We start from the raw sequence: 19,694 nt of genomic DNA on the forward strand, positions 1-19,694 counted from the left end.
TGCTAGTTTCGTATGACAATGAAAACACCATAGTGACCTTTTACTGTTTATATTTTTATAAACTGCTACTTTTCTTGATTGCTACAACATAAGTAAAATATAATAAAAGGTATTTGGCTGTAAACTCCTAGGCTCTAAAGTCATACATCCATGTACATATTGTATTTATCAGACGGTCAATTATCTCCACAAGTCGGTTAGCTAGAACAATAATCAGCATTTTATTGTCGGTATTTGCGACATTGATAGATTAATGATTGAAAACATGTTTTAATACTCTCAGTAGTATTTTTATCTAAAAGATGTGGCGTGTAATTGAAGAACAAAGATGTTTTAAAAAGAGCATTGTGATAATGCAAGTAGTTTACGTTTATCATGTGTCCAGAGTTACAAACAATTGAAATGGAAAATGTGATTGTTTTGTCAAATCAAACGTAGCTTTATCCTGCTTGGGACCTCTTTTAAATTGTAAATACCCCTTTATTAAACCTCAATCTATTGAAGCATAAAACCACCAGTCCATGCTCTCAGTAGGAACCGGGCTGTCCAGCGAGATGGACGCATTCATCTGATCACGCTTTCACCAGAATGTTATGACAGCAATTAAAAAATAATTATTGCAGACAACTTGGCTTTGTTGTAAATGTTGCCCGTGTTCAGCTTGTTCTGATTTTTATATAGTATTTTCTTTGTTAAAAAGGTCCTAAAATTTCCAAGTAGCTCTATTCATACTGTGTGTATTATGCCTGTTTCAATACTGGTTTCCTTTTTCATAAACGTGTTCGCTATATAGTCCTGTTTGTAAAGTTACGGCGTGTAGTACTGGCCATAACTGTTTCCCTGTAAGAAACGTATTGTGTAACTCATATGAATAGAATTGCTAGAGTTTTGTGTCTCTTGTTATAATATGAAGTAACTTATATGTGTGAAAGTTTTGATTTTATTGAATTCTTTTTTACTCAATATAATTCATAGCCCTTTGATATTAAATTACTTTTACTTCCAAACTATCTAAGTTAAATTTTTGATATTTACATTTACAGCTTCAAATTTATTTATCTAGCTCTTTTTAATAATTATTTGTTGTCTGTTATCATTTACATTATTGACCAAAATACAGCAATGGATTCTTTAAATCAATAAATTGATTAAACTTAACCTTTGTCTTTATTGAGGTGTTGAAGATAATCAAGAAATCCAAATATTAAACCTGGGATAACTGGACCAGATAGATGTGTTCATATTAGCCTTAATTGACTTTTTAATCTGGTTCCCGTTACATATGTATAACAGTATATGATGTATATATCCATGGATAATGTAAAGTAGGGTTTTAACCTGAAAACCTGTGTGTATCTGTACGTTTATATAGTATGACTTTATTGGCGTAGTTGCTACCTTGTAGTGCGTACCAAGTAAACGTGTACCAAGTACAACAGTATAGAAACCAAACACGTTGGGGAGCATCGATATGCGTGTGTGTCCACGTATGACAGCAATCATCAGCGTAGTGGATCCGTGTATAAGCCAGACGCCATTTGAGGAACTTTCACGCTCAACGTCATAAACCGGGACAAGAAACTTGAATTTTAGTTGTATACCAAATAAATATGTAAACTGTTTCTGTGACTTTATAATTCATCACATTCTAGCACGGTTATCCGTGACAAATTTGCAGTTTTAACTAAGCGTAATATACATGATAACAACATACTATGTGTACTTTGGATGTAAAGAAAACATGAATCATATTTCATGAAATAGAAAATGAATTATATTTTACAATTGATTTTTAAAAAAAAATCTGACAGTAGGCAGAAAAGCGACGACATTGCACATCAATTTTCACATCTTCTTTTACGTGTCAATCTCAATCGAACGGGTCCTCGGTATAAAGATTGCAAGTGTCTGCATTGAGAGAAACGAGACATCACCCAATATTCCTGAGGCCACATTGCGTGCTCGATAGTTAACTGTAAAGTAAATAAAATAAAACATAGTAGTATTTTTAAAACTTTTCCCAATAGCGAATAAAGAAGGGGATATACTCTACACCAAAATCTGTTCGGAAGGATTTCTCATCATATACTATACAGTTTGATTTTCTGAAAATAATTCTTCTTAGCGTGAACTTTCCTTTAAATCAATAAATGTTTAGCACAGAGTGATTGCCAAATTACCATGCACTTGAATTCTTCTTTTGGATTACTCTCTACGACATCGCGAACTGCGGCGAACTTATATTTCTGTCCATACATTTCAGCCGACCATGCACCCATACACTGGTACCTCACCTCTACAAAACATTTGTTAATTCTTCTTTTAGCATGAGTTTTACATACAAGAATTGTACAAAACAAACAAGAGTATTACTATGAGATAAACTAAATCTCTTAAAACACCTTGCAAACTTATATGAACATGCAAATTTCATACCTTTTCATTCATGAAAGGTGAAGATAACGAACATTCGTTAGTGATCAATCTCAAAACTCCTATAAGCAATACAAAATAGAGAGTTGGGCAAACACGAACCCTCTGGATATACCAGAGGTGGGATCAGGTACCTAGGAGAAGTAAGCATTCCTTTTGGTTCATAAGATGTCTTTATATTACAACATATAGGTACACGGACCAAGGTGCTACTTGTGGTGTATTTTCGACGCCTGACATACCAAACAAATTTTATGTTGAAAATGTTTGACCGATTTCGGGAAAAAATGAGTATTTGAACTACATCATACATACGTGTATCAAAAGGACCCAGCCATGAATCTGAATAACAGACGATGAGGATTTTTAAGTCAAAATACACTGTTAAAATTTTATTGGACTTTGGATGGATAAGGCTAAATCTATGCCATACATTTATATCTCCCCTGGCCATTAAGGTGGCATATTCCTGCTACCCTCTTGTCAAATAAAAATCTTTCTTATCAGGATTTAGCTTGGCATGTCGCTACAAAAGTATGATATTAAGTATTGCTTGGATAAAATTTAGAAATTAATTTCAAAATTAAAGATGATATCTCCTTCATGCATAGCTCTGATCCTTGGACGAATTTGGCTCCATTTTTTGGCATTCTAGAATTCCTTTTAGCTGTTACAAATTTTTTGTCATTTCGAATTTCACAATTTTCGGCTTCAGCATCACTGAAGAGACATTCATTGTCGAAATGTGTATCTGGTGCCTCAAAAAGAAAAAAACCGTACAAGTTTTACATTAACTACCTTAGCTTATTAACACCAATTTCTGAGAAGTCAACTTAAATATATACAAATTGACATAGATTTGGAAATACGATAATAATACTGATGGAAATGTTACTCCACAAACTATATCCATGGCCCCTGTAAGTACTATAATAATAGATCATGTAATTGGTTTAAGTTACTAAAAAGCAAATGATGATAACGAAGAGTGATCAAATTCATAAATCCTATATAGAATGCAAAATTAAGTGAAGGGAAAACATGGACCCCTGGATATACCAGAGTTGGTAAAACGTGCTTAGGAAGAGTAATCGTCCCCTGTTGAAAGATCATTCCCGTCATGAGCATTACATGAGCATTACACATGTATCTCAATCAGGTAAACAATAATCCGTAGTCAAAATCAGTATGTAAAGAACAACCTAACAATCGGTATGAAATACTTGTTGAAAATAAAATATTTCAAAAGTCTAAGTTATAGATAAATAACCAATGAAAAGTGTCAAAATGTTGAATCCAAGGACATTAACTCTGTTTTTATTGATTTCTCTATCAAGTTTATTATGCGATAGGTTTCCTTTATTTTTTACAGACATTTTGTAAATTTTGGGAAGAAATAGTTTCATGAAATTGCTATGAATGCTATTATCTTATCATAACCAGTTTTTATGAAATTTTGATAATGCTGTTTAAAGAAAATTGCAATTTTCTGACGGTGATATATAATTCTGTTTATGTATGTCTGACATCTTAAAAATTGTGATGACATATATATTTTATTTAATAATTTGTTAGTTTTAGCTCTGATAAATGGAAATAAATACACTTTTAAAACTTGTATCAGATAAATTATTCAAGGATTTGAATTATTTAACTTTAGATACAAAAGACTTGGCAACTAAGCAAACTTTTAAAAAAGGTGTGAAGTCCTTATTAGCCAGCAAGGCAAGGGGTATCACCAGACAACATGTCCAATTTTGTTTAATACTTACTAGTATGTTTTGTTTTTATCACTTTAGTATTCTAGTATAAAATATGTCTGAAGCTTGTGCAACTATTAATTAAAACCTGCCAAAATTCCAATTGTTAGTCATGCAATAATTATTCTTTTTGTCTGTTGATCATATATATAATATAGATATAAGGACCCCATTGGGAATAAGCTAATTTGAGCTTTTATGGGTTATCCTTAGGTTATTATATCATCATTTGTCATGTTATTCATACAGTCACTTATTCTTTAACTGTTATAACTGCACAGTACTATGAATTATGCCAGGTTTCAATTTGTTATTTTAAATTTACAATCATGACATTCTGTGATATTTTATACCTGAATACAATGAATGAAAAAAACAACAAACCTGCGAGTATGCAGTTACCTTAATTTATAAAACGTCGTCGACATATTTAAGTTTCGAGGTGGAGCATACATACAGAAAATTCATTTTGTCTTGGATAAGCACTAATTCTAGACATAATAAGTAAATTTACTATTATTTGCAGAATTCCATCAGTAAACATATTTACCTGAAAGAAAAAGACAGATATAGAGTCTACAATCTGTTGTAGATACTCACTCTTGTGTCGTGGTGTGGACACTCCAGGACAACTGTCGTATGTTATGTGAAAAACCTCGTTATCTACGTAGGGGGATCCGTCTACTTGACATGCTTCAATCTGACTTTTTGAGCTATTACAGACTCCGTCGTCCCTATATTCCATCTCGTACGAGAACTGATATATACCATCAAATACTAGTATATCATTGCAATTCATTTTTTGTGGAGATTTTCCTGTAATATTAGATATCAATAGTTGTAACACTGTATTATAGAGATACAGCACTAACATCAATTAATATTTGGACATGTTTTGATATAAGAAATACGTGAGCTTGCGCCACTATTAACCAGTGCATGCTCAATAAATCGCATATTTCAATTGTTTCATGTTAACAATCTATTCATGTTATCGTCAAATTAAGAAACTGAAGCACTATTGACACTGAGATGAATACTTGCAATATCACAGTTAAGCACATTACAATTATGAATTATCATGAAATAAAATTGATCAATTCTAGTGAACCGATTTAAATAACGAATACTGATTCATTTGGTTTGGACTGTAAGCCAAGTTAGAAATATAATAAGATCCAATCGATACAATAGGAACATTCATAAAAACCGTTCTCAGGATTTAACAACCGACATATTTGTTTTAATCTGCATTTTGAAAATGTTGGGTTATACTCAAAACATTTCAGTGCAGATCTTATCATTTCACAAAAACGTAGATTTTAATTATGGAACACAATAATTCTTTAGAACTTTCCTAAGTTATTTCATATCAATATAAACGTTAACAATGCCGTCTTGAGATACTGAAATCAAACACTTTTCCTTGTGTTTTTTAAACCTAAAATTAGATTTACACATATATACAAAAAAGGTAAATACAATGAACAGTGATTATAATCATGAGTCCTATAAGGTAAATACAATGAACAGTGATTATAATCATGAGTCCTATAAGGAATACGGAATCACGAGATGGCAAATTCTTCAAGTGTGAATAAAAGATCTTCATCGAATCGTCAACATATTACATGGCGTGCTTGATGAAGTAAAATATAAACCTGACTTACGAAACAGTGTCTCGAGATTTTTGACGAAGGGTTGTCGATTTTGTGGTTGACCTGATGCATACATACAATAAGACAATATATTCCTGGTACTCATTCCTGACTGGTCTTTTATACAGCCCCCTAGAACAACAAGGAAACCATATGCAGTACCCCTCTTGAACTATATATGATACAAAAATGTTAGAACACGACCTTCCTTCTAGCTCTGTTTAGCGTGGTAGAACACTTGCCTGTGGTATCAAACATACATACCGGGTTCAACCCCCAGCAGAAACACATAGTTGACTGTTACAATTGTTGCCAATGTTGAGACCTAAGACCCTGTCACTCTCTGATGGGTAAGAATGATTTCACCCTACATGCACCAGCATTTCGAGAGAATTGAAAATGGTGTTGCACCCTCTCTCTCTAGAACAAATTCATAGCCTTTCTACTAGGTTTGTCTAGTATTTTAACGATTTGGACCGATCGATAAACCACTGGAATACCGTACCAGAGGTCCTATATTTGATCTGGAACGCTGTTACAATATACAAGCACACGCGTACATTGTGTTACTGTATGACGTGATTACCATTGCTGGTTGACCAACAGTGCAATTTCGTGCAAAAGTATATTTTGCTTAATTTTCTCTTCATATTGAAAACTCATTTAATCATAATATATTTTCTTTTACATTCAAATTAAAACGGTTGATTCACTATTTTCTTATTATTGAGACATACAAGGAGGGAAATATTTTTAATTAAATGGAAATATTTATTTAGCTCCAGCACCAAGAATGTGTCACGATTCCTATTCATGTTTACGTTAAGGATAGTCCTTATTTAATACTTTTTACAAGAACAAAATTAAAACATGAGAAGGATTCGATTAGGGTTGTAGACAGAGTAAGCATTGTTCACCTAATATTTAACCATTAGCTAGATGCTTAGAATCTCAACCAAACATATTACACGATGGGTTATCGGAAAGAAAATGATGAAAGAGATCAGTATTTAGGTTGCTAGCTTGGTTTCTAAGTTGACAAAACAAAATATCTAATTTCCGATTCCCATAACTAAAATGTTTCTTTGTTTTATACTTAGATCTATTTGTTGAATTTGACTTTAATAAGTTAACAGGTAGAACATTGTTGTGTCATCTGATAATCTATTCCTGAGTTTTACTGCCGATGGCACAATGCTATGAATGAATTTGTCTGTAAATTGGGATTCAATATTTTAGAAACGTTTATTAGGTTATGATTATGTTTAGATGCTATAGAACAATAAGGAGCGTTGCCACTAATCATTTTATGTATCATGAGTAATTGTGATTTTCACCAAAAATGGAAAACGGAAATACTCATATCTAGTGATCAGTCATCCAAAATTACTTTGTTAAACACCACTCTGATCCCGTGGGGATCTGGGTTAGAATAGGTCATCAATACCCCCTTGCTTGTCGTAAGAGGCGACTAAATGGGACGGTCCTTCGGATGAGACCGCAAAAACCGAGGTCCATCGTCTCCACAGGTGTGGTACGATAAAGATCCCTTCCTGCTCAAAGGTCAGAAGCACCGAGCATATGCCTAAATTTTGCAGCCCATCACCGGTAGTTATGACGTCTCCATATGAGTGAAATATAGGGACGTTAAACAATATTCAATCAATCAATTAATCCACGCACAAGTATTCTGAAATTGAAATTAAAAAATAGTTCCCCATTGACAATATATTCGTTGTCCTTGATGATGAGGTCATCCAACAGTGTGTTGGAATTCCCATGGGCACGAATTGTGTTCCTTTGTTATCCCTGTGAGCTCGAAATAACTTCAGTTTCATACTTTAATATTTCATTGAAAGTAGAAATTAACGGCAAACTAACGACTCAACATTATGACAAACGGGATGATTTCGACTTCTACATCGTCAACTTCCCACATTTATGTAACCGTCAACTTCCCATATTTATGTAGCCATATTCCATTATCACCCGCATATAGTGTTATATCTCTCAACTGATTCGATACACAAGAGCTTGTTCTGCTTATCATCACTTGTTAGATCGAGGCAAGATACTGCCAAACAAGTTGATGGTAAAGGGTTTCAGCAGTCTCGTTTAAAGTGAGCATTTCACAAATTATATCATTGTTATAACGATCTAGTTTGCAAATACAACCTATAATTGGGTCAAATGCTGTCTGACGTGTTTCATACCGATTGTCAAACCGTTCTTTGCACACTGATTTTAAGTACGAATCACTCCATTTACCTGATCACGATATAGAGCTCATGGAGGGTGTGACCGATCGGCAGGGGATGCTTACTCCTCCTAGACACCTGAGCACACCTCTGGTGTGTCTAGGGGTCCGTGTTTGCCCACCTCTCTATTTTGTATTACTTATGGGTGTTATCAGATTGATCACTGTTCGTTATCGTCACCTTTCATCGAATGGTCATCACCCCAGCTTCCTATACAGCTCATTCTGGGATGTATTACGCTTCATACCAGTTATTACATTTGTAGTTTACGTTTTAATATCTTGCAAGATTGTTGCATTGTTTGATTACACCCATTCTATACAACATCTGTATTCAAGCACAGTAGATAAAAAGTATAGTTTAACTAAAGAATTAAAATCTGATAGGTATTTGAATATCCTAAGAATATCAAGCTTTTGCCATCCCTTTTTATAAATGACAAAAAAGCTCGCAAAACACAAATTTAACGTCTTTTCTTTATCTAGATTAGATATTATATAATTCTATATTTCAAAAGTTGATTAAAATTTGAAGCACATAACTAGAAACCTAACTGAAATTTAGTCAATGTCATATTTTGATGAATATAGTTATGTAGATGTTTAGATAATTTTGCAATATTTTAAACATCACACAGGTGATAGATATAGTTATATAGCTACTTGAATAATGGAAGCTCCACATATGGATGGATGGATTTATTGATTTTTATATTGTTTAATGTTCCACTCGAGAATTTCCCCCCCATATGAAGACATCACCATTGCAAGTGAAGGGCTACAAAATGTGGGTCTATGCTCGGCGCGTACGGCTTTTGAGCAGGGGGATCTTTATCGTGCCACACCTGCTTTGACACGGGGCCTCGATTTTTGCGGTCTCATTTGAAGGATCACCGCATCTAGCCGCCTCTTATGACAAGCAAGGGGGTACTGAGAACCTATTCTAGCCCGGATCCCCACGTGATTAATAACATAAATGTACATGTATACATATTTATGTGATGAAAGCAATAACTGGCAACACAAAACAATTAAGCGTGATCTAAATACAAGGAACACATATTTGAAATCTGGCATAATGAAAGCATCAAAAGATAAATATCTTAGCACTGTAAAGATGGGAATGATATTACCAAACAATCCGTGCAAGGTTATCCATTACAATCGTCTCTGAATGAAATAACCAATCGATTGAACGTTCACCTAAAATGCTTGGATTTTATCTTAAATACAAAATTCCGTGCAAGGCATGACTTTGTATCACGTCGTACAAAATATATCATTATGCATAAAACAGTATAAAACATTGTAAAGATTATAAAGTGTAATAATTATAGCTGTAATTTGTTTCAGAGCTAGGCGACATCCTGAAAACAAATACTCATCTTCACAATCAGAGTTACTGTGATAAAGAAATCTCACCTCATCGCACTGAGTATCTAGCAGAGTTAGTTTTGGAAAGTTGAGTGTTTACATTAGCAAAACATTATCTTTTAGACGATAAATAACAATGATCCATTTTATTTTATCATCAATTACATGCAGATTAAATGTGCTTACCTTTTTGAAACTGTAAAACGTTTGGCGTTCTCCACAATACATCAACGCAGTAATAGCATGCTGGTCCATCACTATGCACGAAAACAGTATAATCTACAGGTATCATGATATTTAGGTTTAACTGATATATTTGATGAAGCAAAAGTGGATTTTATCTGTGGAGCATTTGAGCTATATCAACACAACAATTATGACGCAATGCCAATAGGTATTACAATGTTGTAAATGTGCATCTGTCCAAATTTGATGTTTTTACAATAAATATGTTTAGGTATGCACTGCACGTACATACCAGAACGCCGATTTGCAATATCCATATCAGTGTAATACCCGAGTCAGTGAAATACCACAGTCAGTGTAATACAGGTATCAGTGTAATACAGGTGTCAGTGTAATATCGGAGTCAGTGTAATACCACAGTCAGTGTAATACCCGAGTCAGTGTAATACCCGAGTCAGTGTAATACACCAGTCAGTGTAATACCCAGTCAGTGTAATACCCGAGTCAGTGTAGTACCACAGTCAGTGTAATACCCGAGTCAGTGTAGTACCACAGTCAGTGTAATACCCGCGTCAGTGTAATACCACAGTCAGTGTAATACCCGAGTCAGTGTAGTACCACAGTCAGTGTAATACCCGAGTCAGTGTAATACCACAGTCAGTGTAATACCCGCGTCAGTGTAATACCCGATTGAGTGTAATGCCCGAGTCAATGTAATGCCCGCGTCAGTGTAATACCCGCGTCAGTGTAATACCCGAGTCAGTGTAATACTCGCGCCAGTGTAATACCCGAGTCAGTGTTATACCCGAGTCAGTGTAATACCACAGTCAGTGTAATACCACAGTCAGTGTAATATCGGAGTCAGTGAAATACCACAGTCAGTGTAATACCGGAGTCAGTGTAATACCACAGTCAGTGTAATACATGCGTCAGTGTAATACCACAGTCAGTGTAATACTACAGTCAGTGAAATGCATGCGTCAGTGTAATACCCAGTCAATGTTATACCCGAGTCAGTGTAATACCCGAGTCAGTGTAATACACCAGTCAGTGTAATACCCGCGTCAGTGTAATACCACAGTCAGTGTAATACCCGCGTCAGTGTAATACTAATGAAATATATATCATTCCAGGGTGAAATGAAAGTATATATTTGATATTGTGTACAAAAATGATAACCTCAATAGCTACTAAATTTAAAAATCCAAAACCCTCAATTACAGTTTCCTCAGTATTTATATCTCAATTTATTCAAAATTAAACTTTCGTGGCCAGGGAGGTGTATGGACGAAACATCGTGTATCATTTTCTCATTTTTGTTTACATGTGTTTAGTTTTCATTTCTATATAAATATTCTGTCGTCCTAATTTCCTTGAAATTTGACAAACTGATATTGTTCGTGTCGTTGAATATCTGAGAGAGAAGGATAATCAATCTCAAGAACAATAAGGGTATTGATGATAAGTAACCATTCTCAATTCTCCTTTCAAAATAGAATTTATACGAAGATCCCCACACTTATGCAAAACCATCACAATTCAATTATATATGATACCTACAGTTTGTAAAATTGATCTTTCTGCGTCGCTATGTTGTGTGTATTCAAGTGTTTTCACACCAAGACTAGAGTTGATGAACAAGACAAATATTTGTTTCAAAAGAATATATGGGCAAGATATTTTCCAGATGAAAAAATCTTCTTGACTTGTAAGTATCTTCATGTAATTCAAATTCGGGAAAGTTCCAACGCGATCCCTGGGGCCAGCATGGGTGGGATCCCAAGAGTAATTGACTCTAAACAACAGGAACACAACACCAAGACTTATATTTATGTAAAACTTATACGGTACCAATTTTGATGCACCATATGCGCATTTCGACAAATAATATCTCTTCAGTGATGCTCAACCGAAATGTTTGAAATCCGAAATAACTATGAAGTTTTAGATCTAAATATAGCCAAAAACAGCGTGCCAAACAAGTGGAGCCAAATTCGTCCAAGGATAAGAGCTATGCATGAGGGAGATAATCCTTAATTTTGAAATGAATTTCTAAATTTTATAACAGCAATTAAATATACATCCGTATTTTCAAGCTAGTAACGAAGTATATATAGGGCTCACGGTGGGTGTAACTGGTCGAGAGAGGATGTATACTCCTCCTAGGCACCTGATCTCAACTCTGGTATATCCAGGGGTCAGTGTTCGCCCAACTCTCTTTTTCATATTGCTTATATGAATTATGAAATTGATCACTGTTCGTTATCTTCGCCTTTCATACGTTAAATGACATACCTTTTAGTCATAAGCATTGTGACGTTATTGCCGTCGTCTCCTTGGGAATCCGTTTTAGGATGGACGTTCAACTTCTCACACGTCAATTCTGTTCGTTCATTATTACGATCGCTGTTGATCTCCCATTTATCAGCTGTGATTATTGTATTAAATACGCTACCATTCTCCATGTGTAACCATTGTCCATGAAGATACTCCGGAATTCGACACTTACCACTAGCTGTGTTTCAAACAAAATTATTTGATTTCCATTGATATATAATATACTGTTCTAACCAGAATTGGTCACGTGCAATTACCATGTACCTCAATTTTCATTTTGATAACGTAGATACACGTTTATCTTGACAACAACAATACCTTTTTTCTTTCATCATTTTCTCCTTTGACAAATATATAAAATTAATGTTCTGGAAGATCCTTAATGCGTATTTAGTCATCTGAGGTAAGGTTACATGTAAATATGAGCGATTCTATGCAAAGGTGAGTTAGATACATGATATCTATGAAAGGTAGCCTGTTACATATTCTGAGAATGTATGTGACACGAACTGTGTAGATTTGAATATGACGTCACGTTATGGCGTTTCGATTCTTTAATACGGAGGAAATCAAACAATACCAACAAAACAGCATACAATAGATAAATTGAGACATTTTTAGTGCAAAAATAAGCAGAATTTTCGACGTAATACCGTTATTGCTGCGCAATTGTAATCAGTTCATGACGCATATAACTAATCAAATATTACAAACTAATAATCAACAAATATCACAAAATCTATCATGTACTGAAAATAACGATCGCACAAGGCTATGGACTTGATTTGTAAAGCAATAACATTTATGTATATTTAATTCTGTCTTATCTTATGAAAGCTTGATTGTTTTAACGAATCTTTCACTCATATTGAGATGTCATCAGCTGTTGTTGAAGAAACACAAATCTAGACCTATGCTTAGCGCTCAGGGTCGTAGCAGTGAGGGTTCTTTATTGTGCCAACACCTGCCAAGACACGGGACCTCCGTTTTTAAGGTCATATCCGACAGACATGTGTTATTCAAGTGTTTGGCGAAGGAACACTGCGTATTCTAATGTCTTAGAGTTTGACACGGCCATGGCATGAACGGAGCTCGAACTCATGACCTCTCTGTTACCAAGCGAACGCTCTACCATTGAGCTAGATTGATCTGTAATACATTATTATAACTATGATTTTACGCTCGATCAATTTAAAGTAAATTCTATATTCACATTATGTGGGATGTCATCGTATGGGTTGATGTAGTGCATCAAATCATTCTGTATCTGTTAACATTACTTCGAGTTATAGTTGAGTTCGAGTTGAGTGTGAGTTTATTGATTTTTAAAATGAATATTATATATATATATATATATATATATATATATATATATATATGATATCCCACCCCGGTGCTTTGGGATAGAAAACACAACTCATTGGATAATAGTCATAATCCTACCACAAACCACGAGAAATTCTTTTTATCACATATTTTATCCTAACAAACCTTTTCATAATAATGACCCAGTATTCTGTATTGTTTACCTCAACCCAAACTACATCCGTAACGTTAGCATTACGCCGCTACAAATAGTTCGTGGGGAAATATAAATAAAAATGAACATTGACTGTCACAATGTTTAATTCATATAAGATCATTTTCAAATGAGAAAAAAACCGATTTTAAAGGTTTTACTTTAATATTGTGTGATTACAGTGTAGTCATAGATATGTCAGTCATACGAATCCGTGTCATAGGTGACGCGCGGTCTTTTTTTTAGGATTTGGTGTGTGAATGTTGACGGTGAATGTTCCACCATGCATATCGTCATTCAGAGAATTTTTATGTTTCCTGTGACATGGAGGGTCGTGGAGCTTTCATTGTTAGATGTGCTCGTGTTTCTTACAACTGTATTCATGATGGAATCGCTTGTGTGCAGTTGAATGTGGCGTATCCCGGGTTCGTTTGGTGCATAGTGTTAGAAAGTTTATATCCACTAGATAAGGGGGTAAATATGTGAGAAAAGATCTTTGTTCGCTTCCTAATGTGAACTATCGGGTTTTCTAACACTCAGAAAGATTTATACAGTATGACATGATCAGTTAAGGCAAGGGACATCAATTTAAAAGTTTTCATCTTGAGTTTTAAGAAAAACTATTTCAGTTCATGTCTCCTTGCAATCTAATTTTGTTTCCTCGATCATTGGGAATGTTTAACGATCGATACAAAACATGATCAGCTGGGGTTGTGTGCAGCTGCAGCCTGTTTCACTTTTTTCGAGACGATAATTAGGCTAAATAATGAAAATGATAATTATGGTCCCTCGATCGTAGCTAATTAATTCACATATAAATTCAATGTTTGACAATAACTGTGTCACTTTCATCAATTTTTACATATTGGGGGAAATTGTCACCCTTATTCAGTTTCTATGCACGTTGCGCCACGCAGCGTAGCAACACCTACTTTGGGATACAAAGAATTTATCGTATGAGGATATTCAATGGATAAAGCGGTAAATATGTGATAAAATGTGTATATGTATCCCTCTAGAACCACATAATTAATGTATGATGATGTATGTAATGCAAATTTTATATACCTGCTGCAGGTAGAATCAAGATGATGACCAGACTATGCAGGAGCGCTTTCATTTTCAAGAACGATGATGTCAACTGGATCTGCAAACGAATTAATGGCATGTACTATATGAACCTGGTTTAGATAGTATTATTTGTACTGTTAACATTGCAAATTTCAATATTTTCGTATCCATGCAGCTTAAATGCCAGATAAAAGATGAAGGCAACGAACAATCAAGCTCACAATTTCCTAAAAGAATACGAAGAGGTGGGACCAGTTGCCTAGAAGGAGTAAGCATCCCCTGTCGACCGTTCACACCCACTGTGAGTACTACATCTTGATCAGCTAAACGGAGTAATCCGTAGTCAAATCAGAGTGCTAAGAACGGCCTAATAGTCGGTATCAAAACTTGTTTGAAAACATTTGACCAAAGATAGTTTGTATTGGCAAATTCGATCATTATAATGACCATAGAATTTACGAAATGTTTACTTTAAACGAGACTGTTGAAATCCCTGTAACATCGATTTTTTTTCAGTAGCCTGCCTCGATTTTAAAAACTGATCATACGTAGAACAGGTTCTTGTTTGTCGAATACGTTGAGATCAATGAACACCATATGCAGAGGATAATGGAATATTGTTACATGTATAAGGGAAGTTGGCGATGAGGAAGCTGAAATCATCCCGTTTGTCAAAACGTTGAGTCATTAGTTTGCCATTAATATCCATTTTCAATAAAATATCTAAGTATGAGGCAGATGTGGAGCACTCTATGGTGTCATTGTTTTTCGAGTTTCCAGGGCTATATCGAATCAACACATGAATGAAAATGATTATTATCAATAGACAAAATGTCGATAGATCTTAATGTCGAGTTGAAGGCTACAGCAACATATTTTCCTTCTCATTTAGAAGCTTTTGAATAAACTGTTACATACGAATATAAAAGCAGATTAGCTAACAAATGAACGCAACCCATGTCTATGGATATTCCAACAGAGTGTGTGAAGACCTGACCACTAAAGACTACGAACTATAACATATTTTATGCGTTAGGCTGTTTGTGTTCGATTGCTCTAAATACTGTATTCTTTATAGAAACTATGAAATGATCACTGTTCGTTATCTTCACCTTTACATCTCTATTTGTACGGTTGGGAATTTTCTAAATGTAGTTCAAAATCAGATTAGGAACAATAGAAATATCGATAATAATGTTATACAATTTTGTCTCTTTTGTTGGCTTAAGTGAAATATGGATATGCTTTGAACGTTACATGTTTTTATTGTCTATGTATCTTAGCTGTGGGCTTCAACTCGACATTTAGATATACTGATGACGTTTTATATATTCAAAATACTCATTTTCCTTCATGCGACAATTCCACACGCTAGCGATTTGCAAAGAAGTTGCCTCAAATCCACATCCGTTCATATTGACCATGAAGAGCTCAAAAGTGCTGATCAATTCTTATATTTATATTCATTTGCTGAATCTCCGTTTGTTTACATTGCTTACCCCTCCTAGGCACATGATCCCACCTCTGGTGTGTCCAGGGGTCCGGGTTTGCCCAACTATCTATTTTGTACTCCTTTTAGGAGTTATGAGATTGATCATTGTTCGTTATATTCGCCTTTCTATATGTCATGAAACATTCCGTTGGGAACGTTTGCTTATTGGCACACTCACACAAAACCCTCGAAAATATGCAATACAATATGCCTAAACACATATAAAACCAACACATACATGTACATTATCAATTTATTGTTTCACACTGAACAAAACTACTTGTTGCTAAATATACACTATGTGCCAATGAATAACGCATGTTAATTATCTTGAATTGGTATCTCTAGTGTAATATTAAGTTTAAAAAAAAAAAATATTTTCGCGTGCGATTCAATATTTTGAAAGTTAGATTTTATGTACATCAACTTACACCTCTTGTTGCACTTCAATTACTCAACTGAGCACAAAAAACAAACATCGGACTTTTTAGCAACAATGGGTCTGCTTCCCCTTATTATTACATTATTTTCACGTGCAGGTATAGATCTACAGTCGGATAGACCCCCCCCCTCTTTAAAAGAACAGCATTGTCGTAAATGGTAGTGGAAATGTAAAATTTAACCAATGAACTGATGATCAACCATTGCCGCCTTTCTTTTTTGAGCTTTGGATTATTATTCTTATTTCTTTAATTAACTTGTCAAGAAATTTTAGGCGTTATTGATCAAGTTAACTTCTCTCTCCCTTCCTACTATTAACGATGCCACGTGCCTGATTGTATTACATGCTTTCACTGTGCTTTTAATTCTAGGTGTCTGTATTTTTTAAAATAGATTACTATTGAAATATCGGTATTAATTGGATAATTTGAACAGAAATAAACGTCATATACCCCCCTTCCGAAGAAATTGAAAAAATGAACCTTGTTTTTGTCATAGATATATTACAAACTGTTAAATCTTGGTATACTATAGAATTTGATAAAGTAAGCTTTACTATACATTATTTGTTAATACTATTTATGTGAAGCTTAGGATCGCAATCGTAAGCGCGCCCCCAACTTCCGGTGTAAGGGGAGTGGCTGCAAAATGAAGGCCATTGTTAATTCGTTCTTTACACAGATACTTACACTACGCATTATTCCGTTTACCTGATAAGGATATAGCGTACATGGCCAGTTAACAGGGGTGCATACTCTTTATAGGCACATGATATTAACTCTGTCCACGGGTTTCGTGTTTACCTTTTTCTTAATTTTGTATTCTTTATAGGATTAATGAGATTAATAACTGTTCAATGATTGATTGTTTTGCTGTTTTCCGCCACATCCAACAACACATCTGGTGGCGCCCAGTCTTTATTGGTGGAAGAGAGAACTTAGATACAATGTACCTGGGAAGAGACCACCGATCTTCCGAAAGTAAACTGGGAAACTTTCTCACTTACCGGCGCGAGCGGGATTCGAACCCGCGCCGACGAGAGGTGAGAGACCGTGTAATTTTGAGCGCGATGCTCTAACCACTCAGCCACGGAGGCCCCTCCACTGTTCATTTTTTTCACTTGTTCATAGAATAGTTTTAGAGTTCATATCTATCTGAATGGTTTCGGTTGATATAGGTTTAGTTTTGACATGTCTTTGGATGACATAGTTTTGGAGTCATGTGTCTTTGTATAGTTTTAGAGTTCATGTCCTAGGATGTCGTAGTTTTAGTGTCGAAATGTGGATGGTGTGTATTTCGCTAGTTCTATGGTAGTTATAACGATCTAGTTTGTAAATACAAACTGTCATTGGGTCAAATGCTGTCTGACGTGTTTCATACCGATTGTTAGGCCGTTGTTTACATACTGATTTGGACTAGGTTGATTGATTGTATCTTGCTTAACGTCTCACCCGAGAATTTTTCACTCATATGGATACGTCACCAAGACCGGTGAAGGGCTTGAAATTTAGGCCTTTGCTTGGCGCTTACGGCCATTGAGCAGTGAGGGTTCTATCGCGTGCCACACCTACTGCGACACGGTGCATTCATTTTAAAGGTCATCTCCGAGAACCCGTGACATTCACACCTGATGCCGAGCGTTTGAAGATGGAACTGTCACTACCTGTTTTAACGACTTAGGCCTGTCGCGGCCGGGATTCGAACCCCGGCCTTCTGCATGTGAACGCTCTAACCTCTAGGACACCGCGGCGGTTGATTTGCACTAGGGATTACTCCGTTTACCTGATTATGATATAAGGCTCACTGCGAAAGTGACTGGTCAAAAGGGGATACTTACTCCTCTTAGGTACCTGATCCCACTTCTGGTGTTTCCAGGGGTCCGTGTTTATCCTATTCCCAATTTAAGTTATTCAAAAGATTAATCATTGTTTATTATCTTCACTTTTAAATTAATGTTATCGTATTTAATGCGTACACAACATTATGCTGTTATTTTGTTTTGATAAACATGTATATAACTGTCTCATAGTTGTGATGTTAACAATATATTGGGGCAAAATTATAGCCATCTCAATTTCAATGATCCTGTCAATGTCATAAATGTGCAATAGAACCACAGTGTCGACGTTGACATATTGCAATGATAGCAATATCAAATTGATATGCAGATGAGTGGACAAAAATTAAAAGAATCTTACCTTCTGGTTGTCGAGGATTTCTGAAAAACAAAAAGTAAGTACTGTGTTATATATAGGCACAACATATGTTACAGCGTTGCCGAATTACAAATAATATATCATACTTTTGACTATCAGGCATTCATTTTAACGTGAATTCCATGAAACAATTTGTATATTATCTCCCCAAACAATGGTAATTGGCATTTATGCAGGCCTGCAGCCGTGTTTAATTCGATAATATACAATTGTGTCAGTTGTCGCTAATACAGTAACAACATAAGTAACTTGATATTTTTTGGTTCAAAGACACAGTCAGGATATTACCGATGATGATTTTGATAAGGATATAACAAAGTTCACCATTTTAGGCAAATTAGAATAATCAAAATTAATTGTGTTGATCATATCGGTTGTTGCAGAAATGTTCAATTATGACTAAGAGGAACCCACCACATTGTATGTTTAACTCCCTGCGGTGTGTGTGACCACATTGCGTCAGACGTTCTTAGATATATGGAAAAAGACATCTTTTGTAACATGGGTGAAAGGGTAACAGCGAATACAGTCATTTAGGTTAGGGTGCAGTATGAAAGGTTAAGATAACGAACAGTGATCAATCTCATAACTCCTATAAGCAATACAATTTAGAGAGTTGGGAAAACACGGACCTCTGGATATACCAGAGGTGGGATCAGGTGCATAGGAGTATGAGAGAATCTGTTTATTTTTTCATGGATATTTATAAACATCAAAAACATTTTATTCAGTTTCCAGGTTGCACTTCAGAATGTCATGCCTCTATTCAATTTCTTGTTTTTTTTTTACTATGATTATTATTGTTTTTTCTTTAGTGTGACCTAGAATATACAAATTGTACCCGTATTCTAACGATAATCAGATACAATTAAAAAGACGTGCTTCAGTTTGAATTGGTATATTAGAGCTAATCTGTACGGTCGTGGTAGTGAAGGGGTTAGGGTATTCGT

At 35.1% G+C, this 19,694-nt stretch overlaps 1 protein-coding gene across 1 annotated transcript; it reads right to left on the reverse strand.

Moving 5' to 3' along the window:
- Window positions 1–1,639: 1,639 nt before the first annotated feature.
- On the reverse strand, window positions 1,640–18,783 carry LOC130047955 (uncharacterized). The gene is made up of 8 exons (XM_056143766.1): window positions 18,727–18,783; window positions 14,593–14,671; window positions 11,964–12,183; window positions 9,669–9,739; window positions 5,864–5,983; window positions 4,794–5,009; window positions 2,181–2,296; window positions 1,640–1,973 (listed from the first exon to the last, which is right to left on the reverse strand). The coding sequence occupies exons 2-8, from the start codon at window positions 14,642–14,644 to the stop codon at window positions 1,839–1,841; spliced, it is 930 nt and encodes a 309-aa protein (XP_055999741.1). The 5' UTR covers window positions 14,645–14,671; window positions 18,727–18,783; the 3' UTR covers window positions 1,640–1,838.
- Window positions 18,784–19,694: the final 911 nt, after the last annotated feature.

This window comes from Ostrea edulis, chromosome 7 (assembly GCF_947568905.1).
Source record: "Ostrea edulis chromosome 7, xbOstEdul1.1, whole genome shotgun sequence".
NCBI lineage: Eukaryota > Metazoa > Mollusca > Bivalvia > Ostreida > Ostreidae > Ostrea > Ostrea edulis.